Below are 25,535 nucleotides of genomic sequence, written 5' to 3'. Positions count from 1 at the left end.
AAAGGAAAGTTGGGATTGATTTTCGGAATGATGGTCCCTATCGTGTTGGAAAAAGGGGTTAGGGGCATAAAACAAGCATTTTTCTACTTTCAGGATATCAACTTGTGTATAAGCATTCCAATTGCTTTAAAATTGTACCATCAATGTTAAATAACACAGGTAGAAGGTTTGGATTGATTTTGGGGGTCATGTATTTTTTTTAAATTTTTTTAACTGTATTGATAATTTTTGGAAAGATTATTCAATAATCTTTCCAAAATTTATCAATAATTTATTGTGTACAAAGATCTTGGTGACAGCAATGTGCAAATGCCAACAGAAAATTCTTACAATGGGAGATTACTAACAACCATTTCATACACCAAATATAGTTGACCAAATGCTTTTAGTACCGTAGAAATTGACATTTCCATGAAAACTCAACATCAACCAATGAACTTTGAAAATGGGGTCAATCTGATACTAGATCTGCTAGATAGATTTGTACACCTTGCAACAATTCCATACACTAAGTATTGTTGACTTATTGCTTACGAGTGCATGTTAAAGGCCTTAGTGACACATATTTACCAAAATCTACATCAATTTGGATTCTAATAGAAAGCAGTCTCATAGCACATCTCCTTATTCTACATAAAACACAAATTCTTTACATTTATAAATGGACCATGAAATCGAAGTTACATGTAGACCTTGCAAGATTCATATATACCAAATATAGTTTTCTAATAACTCATATGAATTGAGAAATTTACAAAACAGGAAAATATTCATTATTTTTAAGCAGTCATGAAAATGAGGTCCATGTCCATGAATATGCAACAGAGGGAAATTTTGTAACATAATGTACTTGTATATCAGATACGAAGCATCCAGGTTGTCTAGCCCTGAAATTTAATTATATAAAATGTTGCTGGATTGTAATACCAAGTTGTCCATTCTGTGACTTTCATAACAAACTAGACCAAATATAAAATCATTTCCTTACTTGGATGCAAATCAAATTTTGATGAAATTTTCCTTGTTTAATGAGTAATGTAAAATGGATAGAGTTGAATGTTGAATTGACATGCTTTTACCGTTGGCGACACAGGAAGGAATAATTATAATAGATACACTATTACAAGAATTGCAGAAAATTTTATTCTGCTTAAGAATGTCTCTCTTGTTTGTTTAAATTGTGTTTCAGATTCTTTAATTCACACAAATACAATTGCTTAATATATGGTATGGGTTTTGCTTATTGTTAAGTTATTTTTTCTCTGATAATGAGTTGTCTACATGGCAAACATACATCTTATTTTCATGATTGGTATAAAATGATTTTATTCAAATCAAGTTAGGTTCTTGTTAGCCCTTTGGTATATAGACACTGGTATTAAAGAGATAATAGTAACTGCAATTACTATTATCCCAATATGGCGACGGTAGATATAGGTAAAATCTTTACACTCGTTTTTTCTTAAATGTAGCATGTATTTGTCAATAGTTACTCAGCTGCAAGGTTTATCTATACCATTTCATCATATTTGAATCGTAACGGTGCACTGGAATTGTCTAATCGCTGTGAAAATAGCCGTTGAAAAATTCGGGATGATAATCGTAACTCGGAAAAAAGATAATCGTAATTATGTATCTAAAAATAAAAAAGATAATCGTAACTGGAAACTTTTTTATTAATATTGACACTAAAACGTAAATCTGATAGCATATTATGAAATTATGGCGATGAATTATTTACGAAACGTACCAACATCTTATGACATTTCTTTTTATGCATATATAATTAATAGTTCTTATGAAAACAGCTACATACTAGTATATCATACAATTGGAAGGGTGAACAAGCTTCAAGAAATTTGGAAATGGGAAAACACGAACTTTGTTAATTTACAGAAATTTCCAAACACTAGGTAAGCCACAAAATATGTGAATGAGCGATGGAAATTATGATACATGATAATAATTGTCAGGCGACACGCATGTGTAACCTTATATCAGATTTCTGATTAAGACAGTAAACAAAAATTAATTTCTGAAGTAAATAGTAAATATAGTTAATATTGTTTAAATTCATTTATTGCAGGTGGTTATATGTGCTATTTCTGCCCCCGGTGATTTAATTCTAGAACATACCCTATTATGCCATAACGGAGTAGGAAAGACATTTAGTATTCGTCAAAAACCGTTTGACGAGAAATAAGTGGCTACAGTTTTCATGTCACTTCGATCATTTTTCATGGATGATATCATAACTTAAAAGATATGATGAACAAGGGAAAACTTTGAAAACTGTGTTTTACAGTGTCATTTCGGAGTCTCTTATAGCTGACTATGCGGTATGGGCTTTGTTCATTGTTGAAGACCGTACGATACCTATATTTGTTAATGATGAGTCCTGTCGGTCTCTTCTGGAAAGTTGTCTCATTGGCAAACATACCACATCTTCTTATTTATATTGGCTACTTCATGACTGTCACTGAACTTGAATTTCAGTATCTCAGGTATAAACTATAAAAAAATCAAATTTAATTTTAAATTATGATAATATGACATCCTTAAAACATTTAATGCTATATAATTACATTAGATGTATGTTTCATTATAATACGTTATTCTGATTGGCTAATTGCACATCACATGTTATTCCGTAAGCAGTTGCATGAGACAATAACATTTCATTCATGATGACACGAGGTCCCACAATAAAGTGCACAGGTGAATTTAAAAATTTAACTTCATGAAAATTGTGTTTTTATAATCCTAGCTAAAAAATGTTATTATAAGTATTGAATGCTTCTTTTTGTAACTTTATAGGGTTGTAAAAGCGTTGACCGTGCGTACATTTTTATACAAAATGTACTTCGGTCAACGCTTTTACACCCCAATAAATTTACAAAAAGAAGCATTCAATTCTTAAATAAGATTAGAGAAAGATTGGCCCTACATGGGATTCTTTGTGTATTATGAAATTAAGTAACGTGGAGTTCATTGACACACATGGATTTGTGTTCTTTTATAGTTTGGCCAAAAGCCCGAAAATCAAGAAATAAAATTTTCTTACAAGAAATACTTATTCAAAGAATGACTGCAAAATTGAGAATAATTGAATAACCCATATTCCGCAAAATAAGAAACAAACTTATTAAAAATTCATAAATACTCGGTATATGAAAAATATGCTGCATACATATGCATGGAAGATATTGTAGAGAAAAATATTGAAGGTACTAAACAAGGAACATTTTTGTATTTGCATGCTTGCCATATAATTCGTACTTTTCTATTAAATTACATTTTAACACACAAAATACCATTGAAATGCTGAAAGACACATTTATTATGTTTCAGTTACTATTATCCGATTAAGAAAATTACGATTATCAAAGAAGAAAAATACCATAGAGTTACGATTATCATCCCGAATTTTTCAACGGCTATTTTCACAGCGCTTAGACAATTCCAGTGCACCGTTACGATTCAAATATGATGTAATGGTATAGATAAACCTTGCAGCTGATTAACTATTGACAAAAGTATGCTACATGTAAGAAAAATGAGTGTAAAGATTTTACCTATATCTACCGTCGCCATATTGGGATAATCGTAATTGCAGTTACCATTATCTCTTTAATACCAGTGATAGATATGCAAACCAATGTATTAAGATGTCAAATTAACTAATTAATACAAAAATATCAACAAAAAAAAGATCAGATGAAAATCACACTAATTACGGGAGGCTAAATAATGAAAGAAAACCAATACCAAGATACAGCCTCTTCTATGTTAGGTTGCATTATACAATATTTGTTTAGTCATACATATGTACAAAAGAACATAGTATAAGAACTTTGGATTCATTTATTTTTATGGGTAATTTTCGTGGATTGCCAAAAACTTGCATATTCCTACATATCTGATTTCGTAGTTTTGTCGGTCTCTGTATACAAAGCCTATTTAAAACATGTTGTTTGTTGAACATTTGAATTTGTGGTTCACCTGTACCCACAAAACCCACTAAAATTGGTATCCAACGAATAATAATGAATCTACAGTAGTTTATTTAATTTCTAACAGCACACAAAATTGTTGCAATTAAAACATATGTTAGAATACTGTCCTTTGAGTGTCTATCGACAATATAGTCAACAATATTTTGTGAAAAATAATTATACACTAACTAAAACAGGATAGGTATAATAATAATTCTTTGAGATTAACAGAAAGATAGTTTGAATACAACCCAGATGTTCCTGATTGTAAACAAAGCCTTTGAAATCAGGGTTTGTTTATTTTCTAGAGACAGGGTCACTTAATAATAACAGTTTTTGCAATTGAGAAGGGCTAATGAATAATTGACAAACCAGAAAACATTATGTCATAAAACAACCATACTCTTTTATTTCTCTGGGTTTTATTTAACCCAAAAGCACTCTAACATGGGAAACATACTAACATAAATAGAAGTCTATTGACAGTTTTCACTTGCTCCATCTAAAATGAGAATATGCTCTGTTAGCTTGACACTCTCGGTGTAGATTCTGTTTCTTCCTGATTGCAACACCCTGAAATATACAAAGATACTATTTCAGGTACATCTATTCTATAAACGTAAAAATGTCTTTGAAAAGAGGTTTGTTCTTGCAATCATCTATACAGCAATATTAAATGCAAGAATCTGCTAAACATTAGACTGAGACAGTCATGACAGTTAGTACTATATTTATTTTTTTTAAATTATGTATGATGCTAAAAATAACTCATCACAATATATATATATAATTTTCCACAGAAAGAAAAGTACATTAATTGTAAACCTATTTGGTAGGAATTCTATGTGTTTAAAACTAGTTACCAACGCCCCCCCCCCCCCCTCAAAAAAAAAAAAAAGAAGAGAAAACCTGATATTTCTTTTTAAAAACTTTTTAATCTGAGTTGGTTTTGTAACTAAAGGCATTCAAGCCAATCTAAGGTAACCACATAGGTACAGGATGTAGATGAGAGTTGAGTGTGAAATGCATCGATCACATGAAGCTTGAAAAAAACATGTTCATATTTATGGGGTAGACAGAACTAACACAATACTGATAAAAAACAGTATAACCCCTCCCTTCAATGCAGGGGAACAATAAGGAAATAAACAATTTGGGATTTATTGAAAATTAAACTGAGTAACTTCATTGTTTTTCTTATTTATGACATGGCTACCAATTTTCAATCAAGTTGGAAATAAGCAAAACAAAAACAAATTGTACCTCATTTCTGGAAGCGTCCATTATTTCCAGGGATAACCTTTTCCACATTCTTATCTTCTTGTCTTTCTCTTCAGCAGCAGTAATTAAAAACTTCATAGACTTAAAAGATTGTGTATTGCCTTCACATGGACAAGGTACCTGTGAAAAATTAAAAAAATACAAATATTTGATATATGTGGATAACAAACTTAATATACCCCCATATAGTCAACTAGAATCATGTCAACTAGAATCTTGTCAACTACTGACCCTGGATACAAAAACCTGTAACAATTTTGTAGAACTTTTGCATTCAATCCTCTAAACATCTGTGAGAGAAAAATCCACTAGTTTCAATGGGATAAAATGTTTACATTTCTTTTGGGTATATTTTATGTATAATGTATGATGGTGAAAATAACTGACCACAATTATTAAAGTATGAATTGTTTCTTGTAGAAATATACTAAATTTTTACAACACTTTATGCAATGATCATCCAAGGACCATTCAAGAAAACTTTTTAATTTTTTTTAATGTCCAATTATTCTAAAAATAACTTGGTATTCTAAAAATAACTTGGTTACATTATATTCTCTCTTGAAAATTGTGATAAAAACATGCTTTTGCTATTGAATGTCATCACTTAAATGTTGTCAATTCATGGTTTTCATATGGACATATTTTTATTTAATAAGCACAACAGAATTTGTATTAGTATGGTTAAACTGTATTTAAAATTAAATTAAAGAAAAAAAATCCCCTCTCAAACTTCATTTACAGCAAACATAATAAGTACTGTCATGCTATTTTGAATAACTAAATATTCAGAGCTCATTCTCTTTCACCTTCTACATATTTTCATACTTTTAAGGTAAAGTTTTGTATTTCAAAAAGGAAGGTAGTGATTTTACATCCTCTTTTCAGAATGAAATCATGCACTCTGGGTGCCGGAATTTCTTGCTACATTGAAGACCTGTTGGTGACCTTCTGTGTTGTTTTTTCTATGGTCAGGGTTGTTGTCTCTTTGACAGATTCCCCATTTCCATTTTCAATTTTACTATTTTTATTTTTTTTATCATCCTTGAGAAAGTTTTTTTTATGCCATTTCTTGTAAACTCCTTTGACTTAAGTTAAGTTCTAACATATTATGTATCATACTGTGTCTGTAGTGTTGCTACTGTAACTGGAACAATGAATACTCCCAATAAAAAAATGTTTACCTTATATTTAAAACCTCCATGTACTTTTGTTCTTGTATACAAAACAGGTTTACAATTTTCATATGCTTGATGAAATATTTTAACAGGGTCAAGTTCTATTTTCTCCTTCTCTTCTGGTGTTGGAGCTCTGTGGTATCTTTCGATTTGTTTTCTCTTAATATTGGCAAAAGTCTGGAAAATAAGTAATTAAGGGATATGATTTCGTAATGAGTATAATAAGTTTGCAATTACTACATTTTTTCCATATTTCAGATATAACTTTAATATCAAATAATTTAAAGTCTGAAAAGAAGTAAAATCATGCATTTATTTAAAGCATATCAAATATCAATGTTTGATAAAAATTCCATTATCACAACTTATTAGAAAACTTAACTAGTGATTACAGCAATATGTGTTTCCTCCATACAAACTGGGAAGGCACCAACTGAGGCAATAGCTCATAAAAACATTTTAGTCAATACATGAAATTTTATACCTCTGTAAGGACATTTTGTTTTCTTATTATAAACAATAGACAACTTCCATTAGTAAAGTGTATCTAATATCATTCAAAACTGGTGTAAAAAAACTTATGCATCTAAAGCTACAATTACATTAATATAATTTTATATGTTTTTCTAGGTATTGCACAGATTTCCTTCTCTTTTGTTAAAAAATAATGTTATCTGATAAGTCTGACATACACTACCATGACAACTAGTTTACCTGATCTATTACACTTCTTGCCACATCTTTCTTCCCATCTCTCATAATTATATTTATGAATTTCCTGAAATGATTAAAGTGAGTATTAATTGTCCTGTTTTCAACATATTGTACCTCCCATGCAGTAGTATTTGATTCATAATACATCAGAAATGTGTACATAATTCTTATGCTAATCTAGAACTTAGCTGTTATGGATAAAAAAAATATTTTGCTACAGTTACATCAATTTACTCTACTGTACCAAACAGACATCAGGTTTATTAATCTTGAAAATATCTCTTAAATTGTGAAGCTTGAGCTTTACTGTTAAAGTCTATTCCCAAGCTGCAATCAGCGTGATTTCTTTGAATACTGTTACATGTATGTGTATCTTCTGGTATTTTCTGTACTTGTGGAAAAGTGTGGTGAGGAATGAAACATGTCTTACACTTCAATTTTAATATTAAACATTTTGTCATGCTATGACCTTTCAATGCTTATTGGGTGGTATGGGTTTTGCTAATTGTTGAAGGTTGTAGTGATATAATTGCTAATGTCTGTCATTTGATTTCCGATGGATAGTTTTCTTAATAGCAATTATACCATTTCTCTGTATTTCATATATACAAATGAATGTAATTTTTTTTTTAATGTACAGATGTAATTAATTTTCAAAATATATTTATATATATATTAGTGACTATTTTTTCCGCTATAGAAAAAGTATGATAATCCCGACTCCTTTCAAAGATTTACTTACTGTACAGCCTGGTCACCCGTAATTGTTTCTTCAGTTCTCGCAGCCTTAACTGGCCGATGCCGTCTGGTGTCAAATTCATCTAATGGTTTAGACAACTCTTCTTTTTCTACAATAGGATCTATATAATCTTTGGCATATCTGGAGAGATTTGATTGTGTAAATCTGAAAACATAAAAGCATTCTCTTGTAATTGTTCATGTCCATTTGTACAACAGTTGGTTTTCTCTTTTGAATAATTTTACAATTTTCTAATCCTGGACCTTTTAAAGCTTACTCATAATTGGTATTGCTCATTGTTGAGGTATTTGCTGTAACCAAAATGTATGCACCATACAGAAGCATAAGATTCCTGGCAAATATGCATACATTTCCTCAAACTTATAAATTAGCTCATTTCTGTCTATATCTGATTACCAAAAAGTATGAAAATTAGTTGAAAGGAAGAAAAAATGAACTAACCAGGTAGCAAACATGTATACATTGACCTATGAACCATGAAAATGAAGTAAAAAATAGATAAACCTGCCAGACAGAACTGTACACCTTACAACCATTCCATGCAAAAGATATAGTTGACCTATTGCTTATACAATGTAGTATCTGAGAAGCAGATTTTAGCCACAAAACTTAAAATTCACCAATGTACTATAAAATTAAGTTCAATTACAGGTAAGACCTGCCAGACAGACAAAAACACATTACAATCATTCCATACACCAAATATAGTATACCTTTTAGTGATTCAATAAAAATTGTCCATATCACAAAAATTACTTCAAAATTCAGCAATGAACAACAAAAATGAGGTCAAGATCATATGGAACATGTCAGACTGGTGTATATACCTTACAATCATTTCATTCACCAAATATATAATAAACCAACTTCTTTCTAAAAACAGACGAAATAAAACAACAACAGTCACTGTTCCATGAAATGAGGTCCAGGTCAGAACATAGTCATTTAAGGAACCCAATTACAATATCACCATATAAAGTTATCCAATTGCTATGACACTACAGACAAAAATATAATAATACAAGGAATCTATTAGGCATGAAGTCTCCAAATGTTTTTTTCTATTGTTTATAAAGCTTTATTCCAATAGTTAACATGGTTAAGGTAACTGTTGTTCGCAAATAGAAATCCCCTTTGCACCTACCTCAATTTGATTTTAAAGAATTAGTTAAACTGGTTGCCCCATAATATTAATCAATATAAACAAGGCCATCAAACAATCATTTCTTAGTGCGACTTTATAACAAGCATTGTGATGTAGGAAAAGCATGGAAAAGTACGGCGAGATCATGTTTTATTACGTCATACAATTTCGTATTACATTGTACATGTATGCATGCTTTTCAATTGAAATTGTGACTTCACAATACATCCTTAAGGTTCATCATAACAAATGGACAAATGAGGCTGTACATGTATTTAGTAAATTTACATTTACATATTTACAAACAAAAAAATATTCTGGGTACAGACTAACCTGTCAAGTTGGAAAAGTTTTTATGCCTGGCATCCACTAGATATATAAAAGTAAAATGCATTTTGTGTTACAGAAAGATAAAATCTCTTTACGATTTTGATGGGCATATTTTTTCCTTCATGCATATAAAGGTGTGAAAATAAACTAAGTTGTGGTACAATTTTGAGATGCTTCCTCAGGTAAACACTGGTTTTTATTATACATTGTATTGATTGTCCTTAATTGACATGGACAATTGGATCCTCACAACTATAGGTGAGATAAAGAATTTATCTGAGTGGACAGTATCAAAGTAATACACCTTGTCGCTAATCCCGGCTGCCCCTACAACAATCACTTTTCCATTTTGGCATCAGATATTTTGTTTTATGATGGGGAAATTTCATGGGAACCTGTGTAGTATCTAGTAATGGCAGACAAATAGCGATAAGGTGTACATGTATTCAAGTGTTTGTTTGTTCTTACACCTTCTGCAGAAAGAAGAAAAAAAGAAATGCCCATCAAAAACCAAATAAGATTTTATCTTTCAATTATAAAAACACAAACTGCAACTTAAATATATCTAGTGGATGCTAGGCCATAAAACTTTCCAAACAGCAAAGGGGGATATGAACTTTATCAGGACTCTGTGATCGGGTGTTGTATGACAGAGTTAAAATGACTTTCAGATGTGTTTAGGTTTTTAATGCTAATGTTTGAGACTCAAAGAATTTATCATTAATTATGTTTATATTATATATTCTACTTGGACAATAAGTTAATATATATATGTAATTGATAATGGACATTTTATAACCAAAGTGACAATAATGCCTCAGGGCTTAATCCTTTATCCTTCTTAAATTATAGACATTGCTAAAAGAGTTGTATTAATTATTTATCTTTCTTTATCTGGATAATAACTTGTTTATATTTGTCAACACATTATGTAATAATTGATCTTAGCTTATTGTTTAATTCTCATATATATATATATATATATTGTACTATTTTGTGAAAGAGATAAGTTTGGAAGTCACAGGCTTGGTGACAAGTTCCAGTCTTGGAAATAAATTATATACCAAGTGGAATTAATCTTCTGTGTATTACTGCTAGTTAATGGTGCATGCTTATTTAGGTTTAACATTTAGTTGTGACCGAATCCTCATATCAGTCTCCTAGTTTTAGACTGTGGATTTCTTGGTTTCACATGGTGGATTTCTTGGTCACAGTTTTAAAGCTCAGGATTTCAGGATTTTCCCTTTCGTGATCTAGGAATTCTTCTTTCAATTTCTGGGATGTCAGGATTTAAATTTATTTAAATTCCGGACCTCTGGGTTTTGGTTTTTAAGCCCAGGATTTCAGGATCAGTACCCATCCTACCCCTCTCCAGCAAAGGTTAGTCTGTACACAGAGTACTTTTTGAGTTGAAAATATGGCCATGGCCATTTGCTATGATGAACCTTAATAGAACAAAACCAACAAGACGAGTATACATGAATAAGGCTCTTCACGGTTAGTTCTGCCATATTGGATAGGGGGCAGATTTTCATAATGGAGGTAAAAATGGTGTGAAAAATGCGGGAAAACATTATTTAAACAGAGCAGTTGCTTGGAAACACACATAGGACTTCAAATACTTTTATATTATTTCCACCTCTTTCTAAAAAATCTGCCCCCTATCCAATATGGCCGATATAACCATGGAGAGCCCTATTTCAGCGACTTCTATCGAGGAGAGAAAAAACATGATGGAGTACAATTTTTCTAGACATATAGGCATAATGTGAAGAGCAGGAAATCATATGTGTTTTTATGGAGTCTTGAATGGCTAGTAACCTAGTAAGTAAGAGTTGTGCCAGTGGCAGTGGTGGTCATGACATTTTGCCTGAAAAATGACAAACATTTTTTCTATCAACTAAATATATCTGTTAACAGGTTAATGATGGATAAAACAAATTTCTACATTCCAAAAAGTACTAACGAAAGAAATCTTGCATGATTAATGTGGTTATTAAAAAAATATTGAAATAAAAGTTTTCCTTTGCAAAGTGCCATAGTTATCTAAGGAAAGTCAAAAGAAGTTCCGATGCATTTCTTTTTTTCCGGTTAATAAAGCAGCAAATTTATTTGGCCAATCAGAAATAGTTTCGTCGCAATATAAAACTTTTATTAAATATCTAAGTAAAAAATAAATTTTTACGACTAATTATCATTCTAACAAAATTATTTCAAACATAAAATGTACCTAAAATAATTATATAATGTAGAATGAAAAAACTAATCAAATAGACAATCATTTCGAACCTCTTGGACGTTTTCATTAATTAACAAGAAACGCTGAAGAATGAAAACATTGAGGGTTTCCCTATGCCACGCTTTGTTTACCCTTTTAATATGAGTTAAATTTTGAGAAATGAGAAACCATGTCGAGAACTAGTACAACAGTTCTTCTATTTTGTCTGCAAATAACTGTGTTAACGCCTGTTTGTGAGGTAATAACAAGAGCCTTGAAGAGGCTGGAAAATATGATGAAATTATTCAAAGATAAAAGTTACAACATCTACAACTAATAGCATATAAGCACTTAAACTGGTTACATAAAGTTGATGCATCACTGAAACTCTGTCGTTCTTTTTACCCAATTAAACATGATAGACCTATACACCTTATCACTCATCCCGTTGGACCCGACCGCTTGAACTTTTGAAGCATGCAACAATCACTTTTTCATTGTGGCGTCAGATATTTTGTATTGTGACATTAAAATTTTATTGGAACCTGTGTTATATCATGGTTATGCCGGACAAATAGCGATAAGGTGCATACAATACATGCAAATGCTAACAGACTTACTATAGTAACCTTATCGCTATTTGGAAAGTTGGGCTGGTTGACCCTAGAATCTGCATCGCTTGAACTTTTGACATCATACAATAATCACAAATCCATTATGGCCTCAGATATTATTAATTGGGCCTTCAAAATATGACAAGGATCCTTTGTGATGATGAACAAACTAGTGAAAGGTGCAAGCATTATTAAAAGACTGGGGATAACTCGCCTATTGGAGAACTCTATTCCCCAAATGAGTATCAAACCCTCATAAAGTAATCATCTAGGTGTTAATTGAATTTTGAGGACTTTTTTTAGCACTCTCAAACATGTCATACATTGTCATATATTTACTGAAATGAGGGATTGTTCCTCATTTGGAGGGTCGTCCTCAGCCAGATAAAACAAGACATGAAACACAGAAAACAAATTAATTAGCTCTGATAAAATTATCTCAAAGCATACATGTATATAAGTAAACAATTACTGATCCATGGGAATAATTTAGCATGCTGCACACACAATTATACATGCAGAAAAACAAAATAACATACATCATGTGGTAGATGCATGTCTGAGTAGGTCATTGCATTAATAAGGAATTATGTGCATTATAATATTGCATGAAGTCAACTAGGGTCTACAGCAAGGACCCCAAAACATTCTTGCAGATAAATATATTTTAAAAATAAGAGAATGTGGTATGATTGTAAATGAGACAACTCTTCTCAAATGCTTATTACTACAAAACACAAATCAAGTTTGAATTTGCGTGGCATCACTTCTACCTTTCAAGAGTAATGTGCATTTACAATGAAAAAATTGGTGAATTTTTGTTTCTTTTCACTATCTAAAGTTTATCTCAACCAACATGACCAAATGTGAAGAATCTTATACATGTTATACACAAAGCTTATAACCACAAAACACAAATGATGTTTGAATTTTGGTGGTGTCACTTTTATGTTTCTAGATTTATGCCCCTTTACAAATGTAAAAAAAGTTCTGTACCTTAGATAATTGTTAATTGATTTACTGTTTTACAATGACCTATTTTGAAACTATTTCTATTTTGCAGGCCAATTTTTTATCCATACATGATTCATTGTTGTTCGTTTCTACACTTGATGGTACACTGCATGCTGTCAGTAAAACAACAGGAAAAACACAGTGGACATTACAAGAAGGTAAAATGTATATTGATATAAGATATTTAGCAAAAACTTGTCTTGTCTGGTCACCACCTATTTTTGGTCTTCTTGTAGTGTAGGAATATCTAGGCATTTTAAACCTCAATTCAAAGGTCATGTCTCTTTAATTTGATTTGTCTTGTTTCCAATTACAATCTATGTCATGTATGTCAAAATGTTTTAACGTATACAATGTAACATGTAACACATGTTACAATGTAGGAATTTACCTTGTGTCTGATTTTCACTTTAATCACAAATGTTTGACAGTACATTGTGGCACACACATGTTACAATGTAAGGCTCTGAAACATGTCTGATTTACACTTCATTTACAATTAAGACATTTAAACTTGTAAATCTACCAATACATGTAGTGATTTAGCTATTTTAATTTTTCTGCAATATGTATATGTCTTTATTTATAAGTAAATCATGTTAAATGACTATGCATAATAATAATATTCTGAAGTATTTTTTGAAAAAAAGACCAAATTCTTTTTTTTTAATCTTTTAAATATCCCTGGAGTTGGACTAATCATGCTAATGTATGAAATTCTTTCCAAGATATACATTTGTAGGAAACAATTGTTTCTAGAGATCGAGAGACACAAAGAGATCATATTTCTCTGAATTTATGTTTTACAAATTATTTGTTTTAAATTTCAGAACCAGTTATAAAAGTGCCAGTTGAGGTCACAGCAGGGTAAGTTTAAACATACAGTCAAATATGCTTAATTTGTAAGCTTCTTTAGATTTGCATACTTAATTACATTCAATGTATCTGAATATCAGGCATAACTTTTCTCCATAACATAAGGTCAAATCACCACATGCCTTAAGTATTTGGTGGCAATAAGTTACACTCAAATTTGCTATCCAACCTTATTGGTTGTATACGCATGAAAACAATTTAAAACAACTGTTAATCATATTTCAGGAAACTTAGTTTCTTACCTGACCCCAAAGATGGAAGTTTGTATGCATTAGGAGATGGCATGAACGGGATAAAGAAATTACCTTTTACAATACCACAGCTTGTCTCAGCATCTCCTTGTAAAAGTAATGAAGGAATCTTATATACAGGTATTCAAATTATGACACAACATTTTGTTTGAATAAAGTAACTGGAAAATAAAAGTGCTCATTAGATTATTAGAATTCTATCAGAGTGAATATCTGCAAAGTGTATACTATTTTAAACACCAGTACTTGACAAAGGAAAACATTTATACCTTTTCAAGATGAACTTTACCGTAAAATAAAGGGGAAGCAACTCTTATGTTTACAGTTTTTATACGACCGCAAAATTTGAAAAAATTTTCAGCGTTTATTGCTATCACGTTGGCGTCGTCGTCGTCGTCAGAATACTTTTAGTTTTAGCACTCTAACTTTAGTAAAAGTGAATAGAAATCTATGAAATTTTAACACAAGGTTTATGACCGCAAAAGGAAGGTTGGGATTGATTTTGGGAGTTTTGGTCCAATCATTTTAGGAATTAGGGGCCAAAAAGGGCCCAAATAAGCATTTTCTTGTTTTTCGCACGGTAACTTGAGTTTAAGTGAATAAAAATCTATGAAATTTTGACACAAGGTTTATGACCACAATAGGAAGATTGGGATTGATTTCGGGAGTTTTGGTTCAAACAGTTTAGGAATTAGGGGACAAAAAGGGGTCCAAATAAGCATTTTTCTTGGTTTTTGCATCATAACTTTAGTATAAGTAAATAGAAATATATGAAATTTAAACACCAATAGCAAGAAATCTTCAATTGTACAGTATTGTGCAATAGCAAGTATTTTCAATTGCACAGTATTGCGCAATAGATAGAAATATCTAATTGCACAATATTGTGCAATAGCAAGAAATTTATTTTCAATTGGAGTTATCTTTCTTTGTCCAGAATAGGTAGTTGAATCAACTTATATCATTGTTTTATACAATATACAATATATATTCACTTTTACTACCAACTGATAAATTAAAACAATCTTTACCATTCAGTGATAACAAGCACTTTTTTACAATTTAATATTTTATGATGTATTTAAATGAGTTATTATTGTTACAAACTCCATTAGAAATTGGAATTGAGATCAGTTTTGGAATAAAGGGTAGGGGATGTGAGAAAAAAAAATTGAGGGGGGTCAATTTTTCTCATTTGGAATTTCATAAATAAAAAGAAAATTTCTTCAAACCTTTTTTTGAGAGGATTAATATTCAACAGCATAGTGAATTGCTCAAAGGCAAAACAAAAAAATTAAGTTCATTAGACCACATTCATTCTGTGTCAGAAACCTATGCTGTGTCAACTATTTAATCACAATCCAAGTTTAGAGCTGAATCCAGCTTGAATGTTGTGTCCATACTTGCCCCAACTGTTCAGGGTTCAACCTGTGCGGTAGTATAAAGCTGCGCCCTGCGGAGCATCTGGTTCAGTTTCAAACCACTTGCATAGAAAGTATGAAGAATTAAAGATATAGTTACATTTATTTATGATAAGTCAGTGAAATAGATGACAAGATAACTTTAAAGTGACCACACAAAGAAAATTATTTTAAACAAAAGTGTTTTAAAGAAGAATCAGTATACTGAACTACCCTTTCTTATTTAGGACACAAAAAGGATGTATGGATAGCTGTAGACCCTGTCACAGGAGAAAAGATTCGTACTTTATCTATGGATGGAACACAGAAAGTCTGTCCATCTGATGCTGAAAATGTCATATATATTGGAAGATCAGGTAGATTGTTTTAAAATATATACCCAATAAACAGTTCACAAAATAAATACAAAATAATCATTTAAAAAAACTACTGGTTGCATTTGGATTTTAAGCGGAAATGAATTTAAGATACATCTAAAATAAATTATAAAGATTTCTGTTTTGCGATTTTAGGAGCTAGATAATGGCTCATATACATCTCCCTTTTTGACCAAATAAAAAAATACAGATAGAGATGAATATTACTGGTTTCTTCTTGATAGTTTAGTTCGAAAAAATTATTAGAGTATTGTTGGCTCAGAGAAATTTTAAATCAAGTTATTACACTGCACCATGAATCTTATTAATAGATATGAAAATAGACTTAAAGTCATATGAAACAAGTGACTGGTGAAAAAAATGTTTATCCAATTCTCTAAGCAATGCATGGATGTCATAAAGTTAGTCTTCTGTGCACCATTTTATAAAAAAAAATTACACATCAATATTGTTAAATCATAAAAAAAATCTCTCTGTCTGTTATGATGTGAAGACATGGCAGCCAATTAATTGTTGTGTTTTGAATCCATAGTTTACCAATTGTCACCTTAGTAAACAATCATCAAAGAAGCATGGATATTTAGCACATGTTTTACATGTACAACAATACTATCATAATAGTTTATTTTATGACAAATTCATACTTATTCTGATCACAGTTTTTTATGAGTAAGGTCACACTGAGTTCACTGCATCCAGTCTCCCGTTTGATCTGTTACTGTATAGCTAATGATGTTCATGTTATTTTAATCTCTTTCAGAGTATACAATTACTATGTTTGACAGTAAAACTGGACATAAAAGGTAAGGCTAAGTTCAACTAAGAATTTGTCAGATTTTTTTACTTTATATAAAATTTAAATAAGGCCTTTAAGAATCCTGTCAATAGAGTCTAATAAAGTGGATACCTTAGTATGCATGGTTGTCAATTAATGCAACATTATTAAAAATTAAAATATCAGTAAATGACAACAACACTTCAAGAGTCTGCAGACTATTATAGTGTTGTCATATAATGATTTGGCAATTTAAAAAGTATATTATGAAAATATTATTGGTTGTAGATTTAATTTTAGAACATTGAACTAATAAACAAATGACAGCCTAAAAGCTAAGAATATACTGAATTTTTTTTGAATCATAAATTACTTTTAGTAATCTTGAGCAGAACAACAGGTACTTGATGTCTGTGAAATGTCTACATTGACTCTTGATTAAAAAAAAGGACTTTTGGCAAATTGAAATTTTTTTTTTTTTTTTTAACCCATACATTTACAAATAAATTCAAATAATAAAAAAATTCTGGATGGTTTTTCCAAATACAGCTATTAAGAAATTTTAAGTGTTTAGTTCTAATTCTTTTTGCATACTTGATTTAAATGTTTTCAAGTGAGTTTTCTCAATACTATGTTTCTATCTTTACAGGTGGAATGCCACATTTACAGATTATTCCACAAATGTAGCAAACAAGGATAGTAAAGATTATGGTAAAAAGCATTTTCAGTTACACTAACTTATTAATCACTTTGAAATTTTTCTTGCATTCAGATTGCTTTCTTTTTAACTGCTATGAAATACATGTATCAGTTGAATTCCTCCAAGTTCAAAACCACATAGAATGAAATGTTTTACCTTATGCATCTTAAAGTCAACACCAACTCTCAGTCTTTTTTATGCCTGGAATCATATTTTACTGTCTGTTAAGATAGAGCATATTATGTCATTGACTGTTTGAGTTTGAAGTCTTTTATCTTGCATTACTTAATCACATTAGAAATTATATTTGAACCAGTTATAATGTTAATCATTTGACAATAAAATATATTAAACTGTGAAATAAACAACAATGTGGTCAGCCACTGACTTTATAAATCAAAAGAATACATAAATATAGATATAGGAAGATGTGGTGTGAGTGCCAATGAGACAACTCTCCATCCAAATAACAATTTAAAAAGTAAACCATTATAGGTTAAAGTACGGCCTTCAACACAGAGCCTTGGCTGACACCTAACAACAAGCTATAAAGGGCCCCAAAATTACTAGTGTAAAACCATTCAAACGGGAAAACCAACGGTCTAATCTATATGAACAAAACGAGAAACGAGAAACACGTATATATTACATAAACAAATGACAACTACTGTACATCAGATTCCTGACTTAGGACTCATCTATATAAACAAAACGAGAAAGGAGAAACACGTATATATTACATAAACAAACGACAACTACTGAACATCAGATTCCTGACTTAGGACAGGTGCAAACATTTGCAGCGGTATTAAACGTTTTAATGGATCCAAACCTTCTCCCTTTTTCTGAAACAATACCATAACATCACAACATAGAAAAACACACGATAAAATATCAATTGGCAGACTTAACTCAATCAAAAAACGTATGATTACACAATGAACAAATAAATTTGATCTGCGATATCTGAATACAAATGCACAGTTAATTCAATATTAAAGACAAACATTCATGACCAAAAAGCTAACAAACAAATTCAAACAAAGCCATGGCAGGACATGATTGAGAAATATTTAACCAATCAATATTCACTTTAGAAAAAAACCGGTTTTAAAAAAATAGTTATAATCTTGAAGTTTATACAAATGTAGTAAGAATAAGTGAAAAATTGAAGATATTACAAATAATCAAAGCTAGTCATGCAAGTGTACAGACAAGATTCATATAAATAAAGAATAACAAAAAAGCATTATAAACAGTATCAACAGGTAGAATTAACAAGAAAATACGATTTGAGAGTACTCGCAGTTACTGACAGCTAGTTAAAAGCCAAAACCAATTAATAATAAAAAATCATGCATTAGAGACTAAAATCAAATAAAACACATCCCAGGGATTTAGTATTTTAACGTCATTAATAGTCAAAGAAGACATGACTTGTGCAATGCCAAAAATAAATGTATCGACAGGTAGTAGGATAGTGAAGAGCGACTTCTATAGAAATAAAAATTAACGTGTCTGTGTCTCTATATATCTCGCCTCAAAAGATAATGAAATTTACTGTGGATTCATTTATTTTCGTGGGTACCAATTTTCGTGGATTAAGAAAAACTTGCATATTGGATATTTAATTTCGTGGTTTTGCTGAAGTCTGCATACAAACCTATAGAAAAATTATCATTCGTTGAATATTTAATTTCATGGTTTTACTGTGCCCACGAAATTCACGAAAATTGGTATCCAACGAATAATAATGAATCCACAGTAGTTATGTTTTAATTTGCTAATGACAAAATCAATATTAGTGCCAATGTGAACTATATTCAGAGATCTAATTACAATATTGGTATGATAACCCTTACTTATAAGTTTGTTTAAAGGTTCGATGAGTTTACAAGGATCACATAGTGATTTCCTGCTATGACAGCAAAGAAGATGATATTTTGATATATATTCACATCCATATATGATTTTCATTTTATGTGTTTACATATTTCATTTTCATGACAGTTTTATATATTTACAGATTACAAACATTTATCATCCAGTTCAAATGGAATGAGCGTAACCCTTGATTCCAAATCTGGTAAGTTTCTTTAAATTGAAATATATGTGGGTCTCGAGAGGATTATTTTACCAGATTTTCTTTCCATTGATAAAATTGGATGAATAAAATCTCAAATTGAATTATGACATGCGTTACCACAAGAGTTTAACTTTGATCATCATTTTTCAATAATTTGAGCAAGAGTTGTGTCCCTTTCAATCTTTTGGTAATTGTTTTAGTCATCCTATGTATATTTCAAAACTTTTCTCTTGTCCCGACAACTTTTTTAAAATGATAGTTGACTGTATTTGGGGTGTATCTGTTAATGCATCGATATCTTTATTGACATTTTTTACTTTCTGATACTTGTATTTATATGCATCAGCTGTTTATTGTCGATCGGAGATGCATAGAAATACAGCCGTTCTAGTCAACCAGTTAATCACATATAATTTAGACACAACACGCTGTTTCGTGTTGAAATAAAAGGCTATATTTTCTTTGAAATAGTATGTTTATCACACCTCAGAGTCATGTCATGAGACAAATTTTATCAGATTTCTTTTGAAAAGTATTTTACTATACATGGATGTTTTTAAAAAACAGACACATACCAGTAGTTCATCAATGTATACAAATAAGTGATTAAATAATATGATTTCCGAAACAGCGGCACATTATTTATGCCCCACCTACGATAGTAGAGGGGCATTATGTTTTCTGGTCTGTGCATCCACTTGTTCCTGCTTTAGGTTAAAGTTTTTTGGTCAAGGTAGTTGTTGATGAAGTTGAAGTACAATCAACTTCAAACTTTGTACACATGTTCCCTATGGTATGATCTTTCTAATTTTATTGCCAAAATAGATTTTTTGTCCCATTTGCACGGGCCACAGAACATAAAAAATACTAGTGTGAGTGGGGCATCAGTGTACTGGGAACACATTCTTGTTTTATTTTAATTAATTATTTATAAAAAATGACTAAATGGAATACTTCTATATGTTATGAAACATTCATACATACTACTCTCACATTTTAACATTTTATATAATCTTTCCAGTTGAAATCAAGTGGTTAAATAACTATAATTCCCCAGTGGTTGCTATGTATTCATATTGCATTTTGCATGTCTCTTTCAGGTGAAATTAAGTGGTTAAATAACTATAATTCCCCAGTGGTTGCTATGTATTCATATTGCATTTTGTATGTCTCTTTCAGGTGAAATTAAGTGGTTAAATAACTATGATTCCCCAGTGGTTGCTATGTATTCATATTGCATTTTATTTTTTTCTTTCCAGGTGAAATTAAGTGGTTAAATAACTATAATTCCCCAGTGGTTGCTATGTATTCCTTATCTCCAGATGGTCTTCAGAAGATACCTTTCTATACCTTTGCTCCAGAGACGTTAGAACATTTAACAGGGAAACTTACCTCTAGGTTATGGAAGGAAAAATTTCTAAAACATGGAGATCAGGAAGTATTCTAGTAAGTCATGTAATTGTGGATTTGTAATCCGACCAAAGCAGTAATTTTCTATACCTGTATAAAAGTATTTCATAACTTTATATTTGGGCAAAACCATGAACATGAATTTACATTTGGGCAACACCATGAACATGAATTTACATTTGGGCAACACCATGAACATGAATTTACATTTGGGCAACACCATGAACATGAATTTACGTTTAGGCAACACCATGACCATGAATTTACATTTGGGCAACACCATAAACATGAATTTACATTTGGGCAACACCATGAACATGAATTTACATTTGGGCAACACCATTAACATGAATTTACATTTGGGCAACACCATAAACATGAATTCAAACCTTACCAAACCGTTATCGTTTATCTTAAGTTAGATAATGAAAATCAACAATAAAGGTGATGGTGAAATCTCGTAGTTAATCAAATATTACTATAGAATGTAAATATGAAATTAAACAAGATGACAATCCTTTAAAACTTTATTTCATGTGTCCATTTGTTTGTCCTTATAAAACATGAATAAAATTTCAAGCATAACTTAGGGGACTCAATGGCCGAGTGGTCTATGCAGTCACACTACTGAATCCCTATCTAGTCAACACTGAGGTTGTGAGTTCGATTCATGAACAGGGCAGGTGCACTTGACTCCAATCTTAATTGACTAGGACTGTCAGTTTTCCTACAGGCACAATGGGTTACTCCATCAATAAAAACTGACAGCCACAAAATAGCACAACAATATTGAAAAAGTGTAAACACAAATCAATCAATATCAATCAATCGATCAATCAATCAATTAATTTGACCTGATTATCAAAAACAATTGATAAAATGTGTTTTTTCAATGGTTTTCACACTTTTGTTGGTAGAAATATATTGTAACTAATATGTGATGATTATTAAATATTTTTGATTATTTATATTCAGCCCTACACTTTATGTTGGAGAATATGAACATGGATTTTATGCCTTAGGATCTCTGGTGGATGAGACAACTGTAGCAGTTGCAGTGAGTTTAGAATTGTGTCCCCTGAATAGTCATTTATTTTTTTAAATACTCATGAAGAAAGTTTTTCATGCATATTTGTAAGGAACAATACATATTTGATAGAACTTTGCATGGGAAAAAGAAACATGGGAACAAATCAAACAGGTAGATTTCTCATGATGAGAAAGGAAGCAATTTTGGACTTGACAGGATATCTTGAACACAAAAGCAAACTGTTGTTTTTATCCTATATGTGACATTGTCTTTTATCCCTAACTGAAATTTTCATGTGCATCTAATTTTTACTTATCAGTTTACTACAGAATGTACCTATGACCAACCTTTCACTGTTCATTTAATTTCTAAAAAAGCCAAAAGTTGTGACTAATGAGGGCAGTGAAGGTTTATCAGACCTTTTTAGGCCTAAAAAGCAAACAAACCCCTATGTGAAAATAACCTGATTTGTGGTATTGTGGATGTGTTTTCTAGAATTTAAATGTGATTGAATCTAAATTATAATATAATTTGAAGTGTTTTATTGGTTTAAAAGTGTTGTTACCACAAACATGCTTATATTTAAATTGTGTATCCTTCTTTTTTTTTGTGATAAGATTATTTCCAATTTAAAAAAAAAATACAAAACTTGCTGTAGGGTGGAAGTAGTGTTAACATTAGATCTGACTATTACCAAGAAATTTTGAAAAAAAATGAGGGCATTAGGCAGTGAACATCACGAAAACTGTAGAAAAGGTTTTACAAGTTCTTTTAACAGTTTCCTTACATATTTCAGCCAAAAAACCAAGGACCATTACTTCTTGAGGGACCAAAGTTACCTCCAAAGAAGGGAAACAGTCGTGAGGAAACTTCTACAGCTTCCTCTAAACGTAGAGAACACTCTTACATGATGTTAGGTATGAAGTAAACTCAAATAGTAATTTGTGCCATCTTTACTTTTTTTATGCCCCTGCCAAAGCAGAGGGGGCATTATGTTTTACCTTTGTCCGTCTGTACGTTTGTCCCAAAATTAGTTTCCACACTTTAACTTATGTTTTCCTCAACCAAATGTTATTAAACTGATACACAATGCTTATTACCACGGAACACAGATAAATATTGAAGTTTAGTGGCGTCACTTTCACAGTGATAGAGTTATGCCCCCTTATAAATAAAAAAATTGCAAAATTTTTAGTTTCTGTTCTGTAACTTAAGTTGCCCCAACTAAACATTATGAAAACTATACACAATACTTATTTCTTCAAAACTCAGATCATTTACTAATTTGGGTTATTTCACTTTTATTGTTCTTGAGTTATGTTCCTTTATAATGTTGTATGCAAGCAAGGATATCATTTGTATCCAAGGGGACACATTCTCCATTTTTCTTGCTAAGATTCATATGTCAGAAAGTTTCATTCTTGAGACATTGCCAAGACATAAGTACAAAGAAATTTTGCTTAAATATGTTTCGATTATGATACTGGTGGGTTTGATCTCTCATCTGTTTGTCTGACTGTTAATCCTTCTGTTTGCTTTCTTTGTCAGATTAAAGTTGATTGAAAATAGTTTACTTTATTTTATTTTTTTATTTTTCTGTATAAATTTTTTTCTTTTTTTTTTATTATTTTTAATTTTGTTAATTTAATTTAATTTTCCTCAAAATTTCCATTCTTAAAAAAAAAACCTATAAAATCTTGAATATCTGTATGTTTGTTATAAGGATTATTCTAATATGATGAATTCAATTATTTGTGGTCCTTATTTTTGAACCTCTTTTATGTAATTTTTTAATGCAAATGAAAAATGTGGTATGATATTATAACTACAGCTGATATATTTTTTATTGTAAATGAACTAACAAATACGTACCGATTATCAGGTTATCTGCATGTTGATATCGTAAAATATCAGCTGCGAGACATGATATGAAGCTTTTTGTCGAGTGAGCGTAGCGAACGAGATCAAAAAGCCTTCATATAATGCCAAGCAGCTGATATTTTACAATATCAATATGCAGATAATCTGATAATCGATTTATCAGGCTATATTTGCGTGTTTGGGAAGTGTTTGCTTTGTTTCGCCAGCACACAAAAGATGACTTGATAAGTTCAGGTCAAAGTTATTAACGTCGGTTCAAACATTATGACGTCGCTGATAAGTCCGGGTCAAAGTTATTAAGGCCGGGTCAACATATTTGACGTCACAAAGACATGATACGGAATAATATTAAGAGCTGAACAGAGTGATATAGACAGAGGGACAACCGATAATAACACATATATATTTACATGATGTATTGCTAACATTAATGAGGCCGGGATAAGGTACCGGTATTCAATGTTTTCATTACTAACAAATGTACAGATTTTAATAAAAAAAATGAAAATAAAAAAAAATAAAAAGTAGATTACTATGATGTTGTAGTCACATCAATTTGAAACTTAGAAAACATGTTTTTGGTGCAAACTTTGAAAAAAAAGACTTTAAGAGTTTTTAAAACAGCACATTTGAAATAAGATAATGTGAACAGGGCTTGGAGTCTGTTTTAGGATAACTTGGAACTTTTATATGAATGCAAACAAGAAAATAAGATTTTTTTTCTATTGTAGGTCACCATGAGATTCCAGAAGAATCTAGCAACAAAATGTCACCTGCATTAGCAATAACTGACAAGTCCAATAATGTTATCTTTCCCAATATTGACCCTGTTCCAGAACCAATGAAACCTAACATTACTACAACAGCTGACCAAGGAATATATCAGTATATTGATGTCAAGGTTATAAGTTCAGCAGCAGTCCTGGTCATCACTGTTCTTATGGCATTCTATATGTTTACAAGGGTAAGTCAAGATTGTTAGTTCAGCAGCAGTCCTGGTCATCACTGTTCTCATGGCATTCTATATGTTTACAAGGGTAAGTCAAGGTTGTTAGTTCAGCAGCAGTCCTGGTCATCACTGTTCTAATGACATTCTATATGTTTACAAGGGTAAGTCAAGGTTGTTAGTTCAGCAGCAGTCCTGGTCATCACTGTTCTTATGGCATTCTATTTATGTTTACAAGGGTAAGTTCCCAATACTGTAAATTCAGAAATTATTGCGAGGTTTTCATAAATGCAAATTAATGCGACTGGGTGAGTATTGCAATAATAAGAAATCGCCTTTTGATATCTGATACCTATATCTGTATGTGGATTTTGATATCTGATACCTATATCTGTATGTGGAGTTTCTTTAAATCGCAATGATAAATCTCTAAGTTTTGTTTGTTTTTTCAAAATGGCAATAATAAATGCACACAATAATGTCTGAATTTGCAGTATGTTCTACAAAACATTGAGTTGAAATTTCTTTATGAAA

At 31.0% G+C, this 25,535-nt stretch overlaps 2 protein-coding genes across 2 annotated transcripts in view; one reads left to right on the top strand and one right to left on the bottom strand.

Annotated features, from left to right (window-relative positions):
• Positions 1–4,413: 4,413 nt before the first annotated feature.
• Positions 4,414–11,488, bottom strand: LOC134725457 (small ribosomal subunit protein uS7m-like). The gene is made up of 6 exons (XM_063589280.1): positions 11,369–11,488; positions 7,911–8,072; positions 7,169–7,232; positions 6,461–6,631; positions 5,259–5,396; positions 4,414–4,568 (listed from the first exon to the last, which is right to left on the bottom strand). The coding sequence occupies exons 1-6, from the start codon at positions 11,440–11,442 to the stop codon at positions 4,485–4,487; spliced, it is 693 nt and encodes a 230-aa protein (XP_063445350.1). The 5' UTR covers positions 11,443–11,488; the 3' UTR covers positions 4,414–4,484.
• A 213-nt stretch (positions 11,489–11,701) lies between these two features.
• The window catches only part of LOC134725453 (serine/threonine-protein kinase/endoribonuclease IRE1-like), a 30,324-nt gene continuing 16,490 nt past the window's right edge, over positions 11,702–25,535 (top strand). The window contains exons 1-12 of the mRNA XM_063589275.1: positions 11,702–11,879; positions 13,298–13,406; positions 14,079–14,115; positions 14,350–14,495; positions 16,024–16,152; positions 16,934–16,976; positions 17,598–17,659; positions 19,675–19,734; positions 20,994–21,180; positions 22,120–22,201; positions 22,971–23,091; positions 24,787–25,019. Of these exons, the coding sequence (XP_063445345.1) occupies positions 11,811–11,879; positions 13,298–13,406; positions 14,079–14,115; positions 14,350–14,495; positions 16,024–16,152; positions 16,934–16,976; positions 17,598–17,659; positions 19,675–19,734; positions 20,994–21,180; positions 22,120–22,201; positions 22,971–23,091; positions 24,787–25,019 (1,278 nt within the window). The 5' untranslated portion in view covers positions 11,702–11,810. The remainder of the gene's footprint in view (positions 11,880–13,297; positions 13,407–14,078; positions 14,116–14,349; positions 14,496–16,023; positions 16,153–16,933; positions 16,977–17,597; positions 17,660–19,674; positions 19,735–20,993; positions 21,181–22,119; positions 22,202–22,970; positions 23,092–24,786; positions 25,020–25,535) is intronic.

This window comes from Mytilus trossulus, chromosome 7, assembly GCF_036588685.1.
Source record: "Mytilus trossulus isolate FHL-02 chromosome 7, PNRI_Mtr1.1.1.hap1, whole genome shotgun sequence".
In the NCBI taxonomy this organism is placed as follows: Eukaryota; Metazoa; Mollusca; class Bivalvia; order Mytilida; family Mytilidae; genus Mytilus; species Mytilus trossulus.
This window is presented reverse-complemented; position numbering and strand designations above follow the sequence as displayed.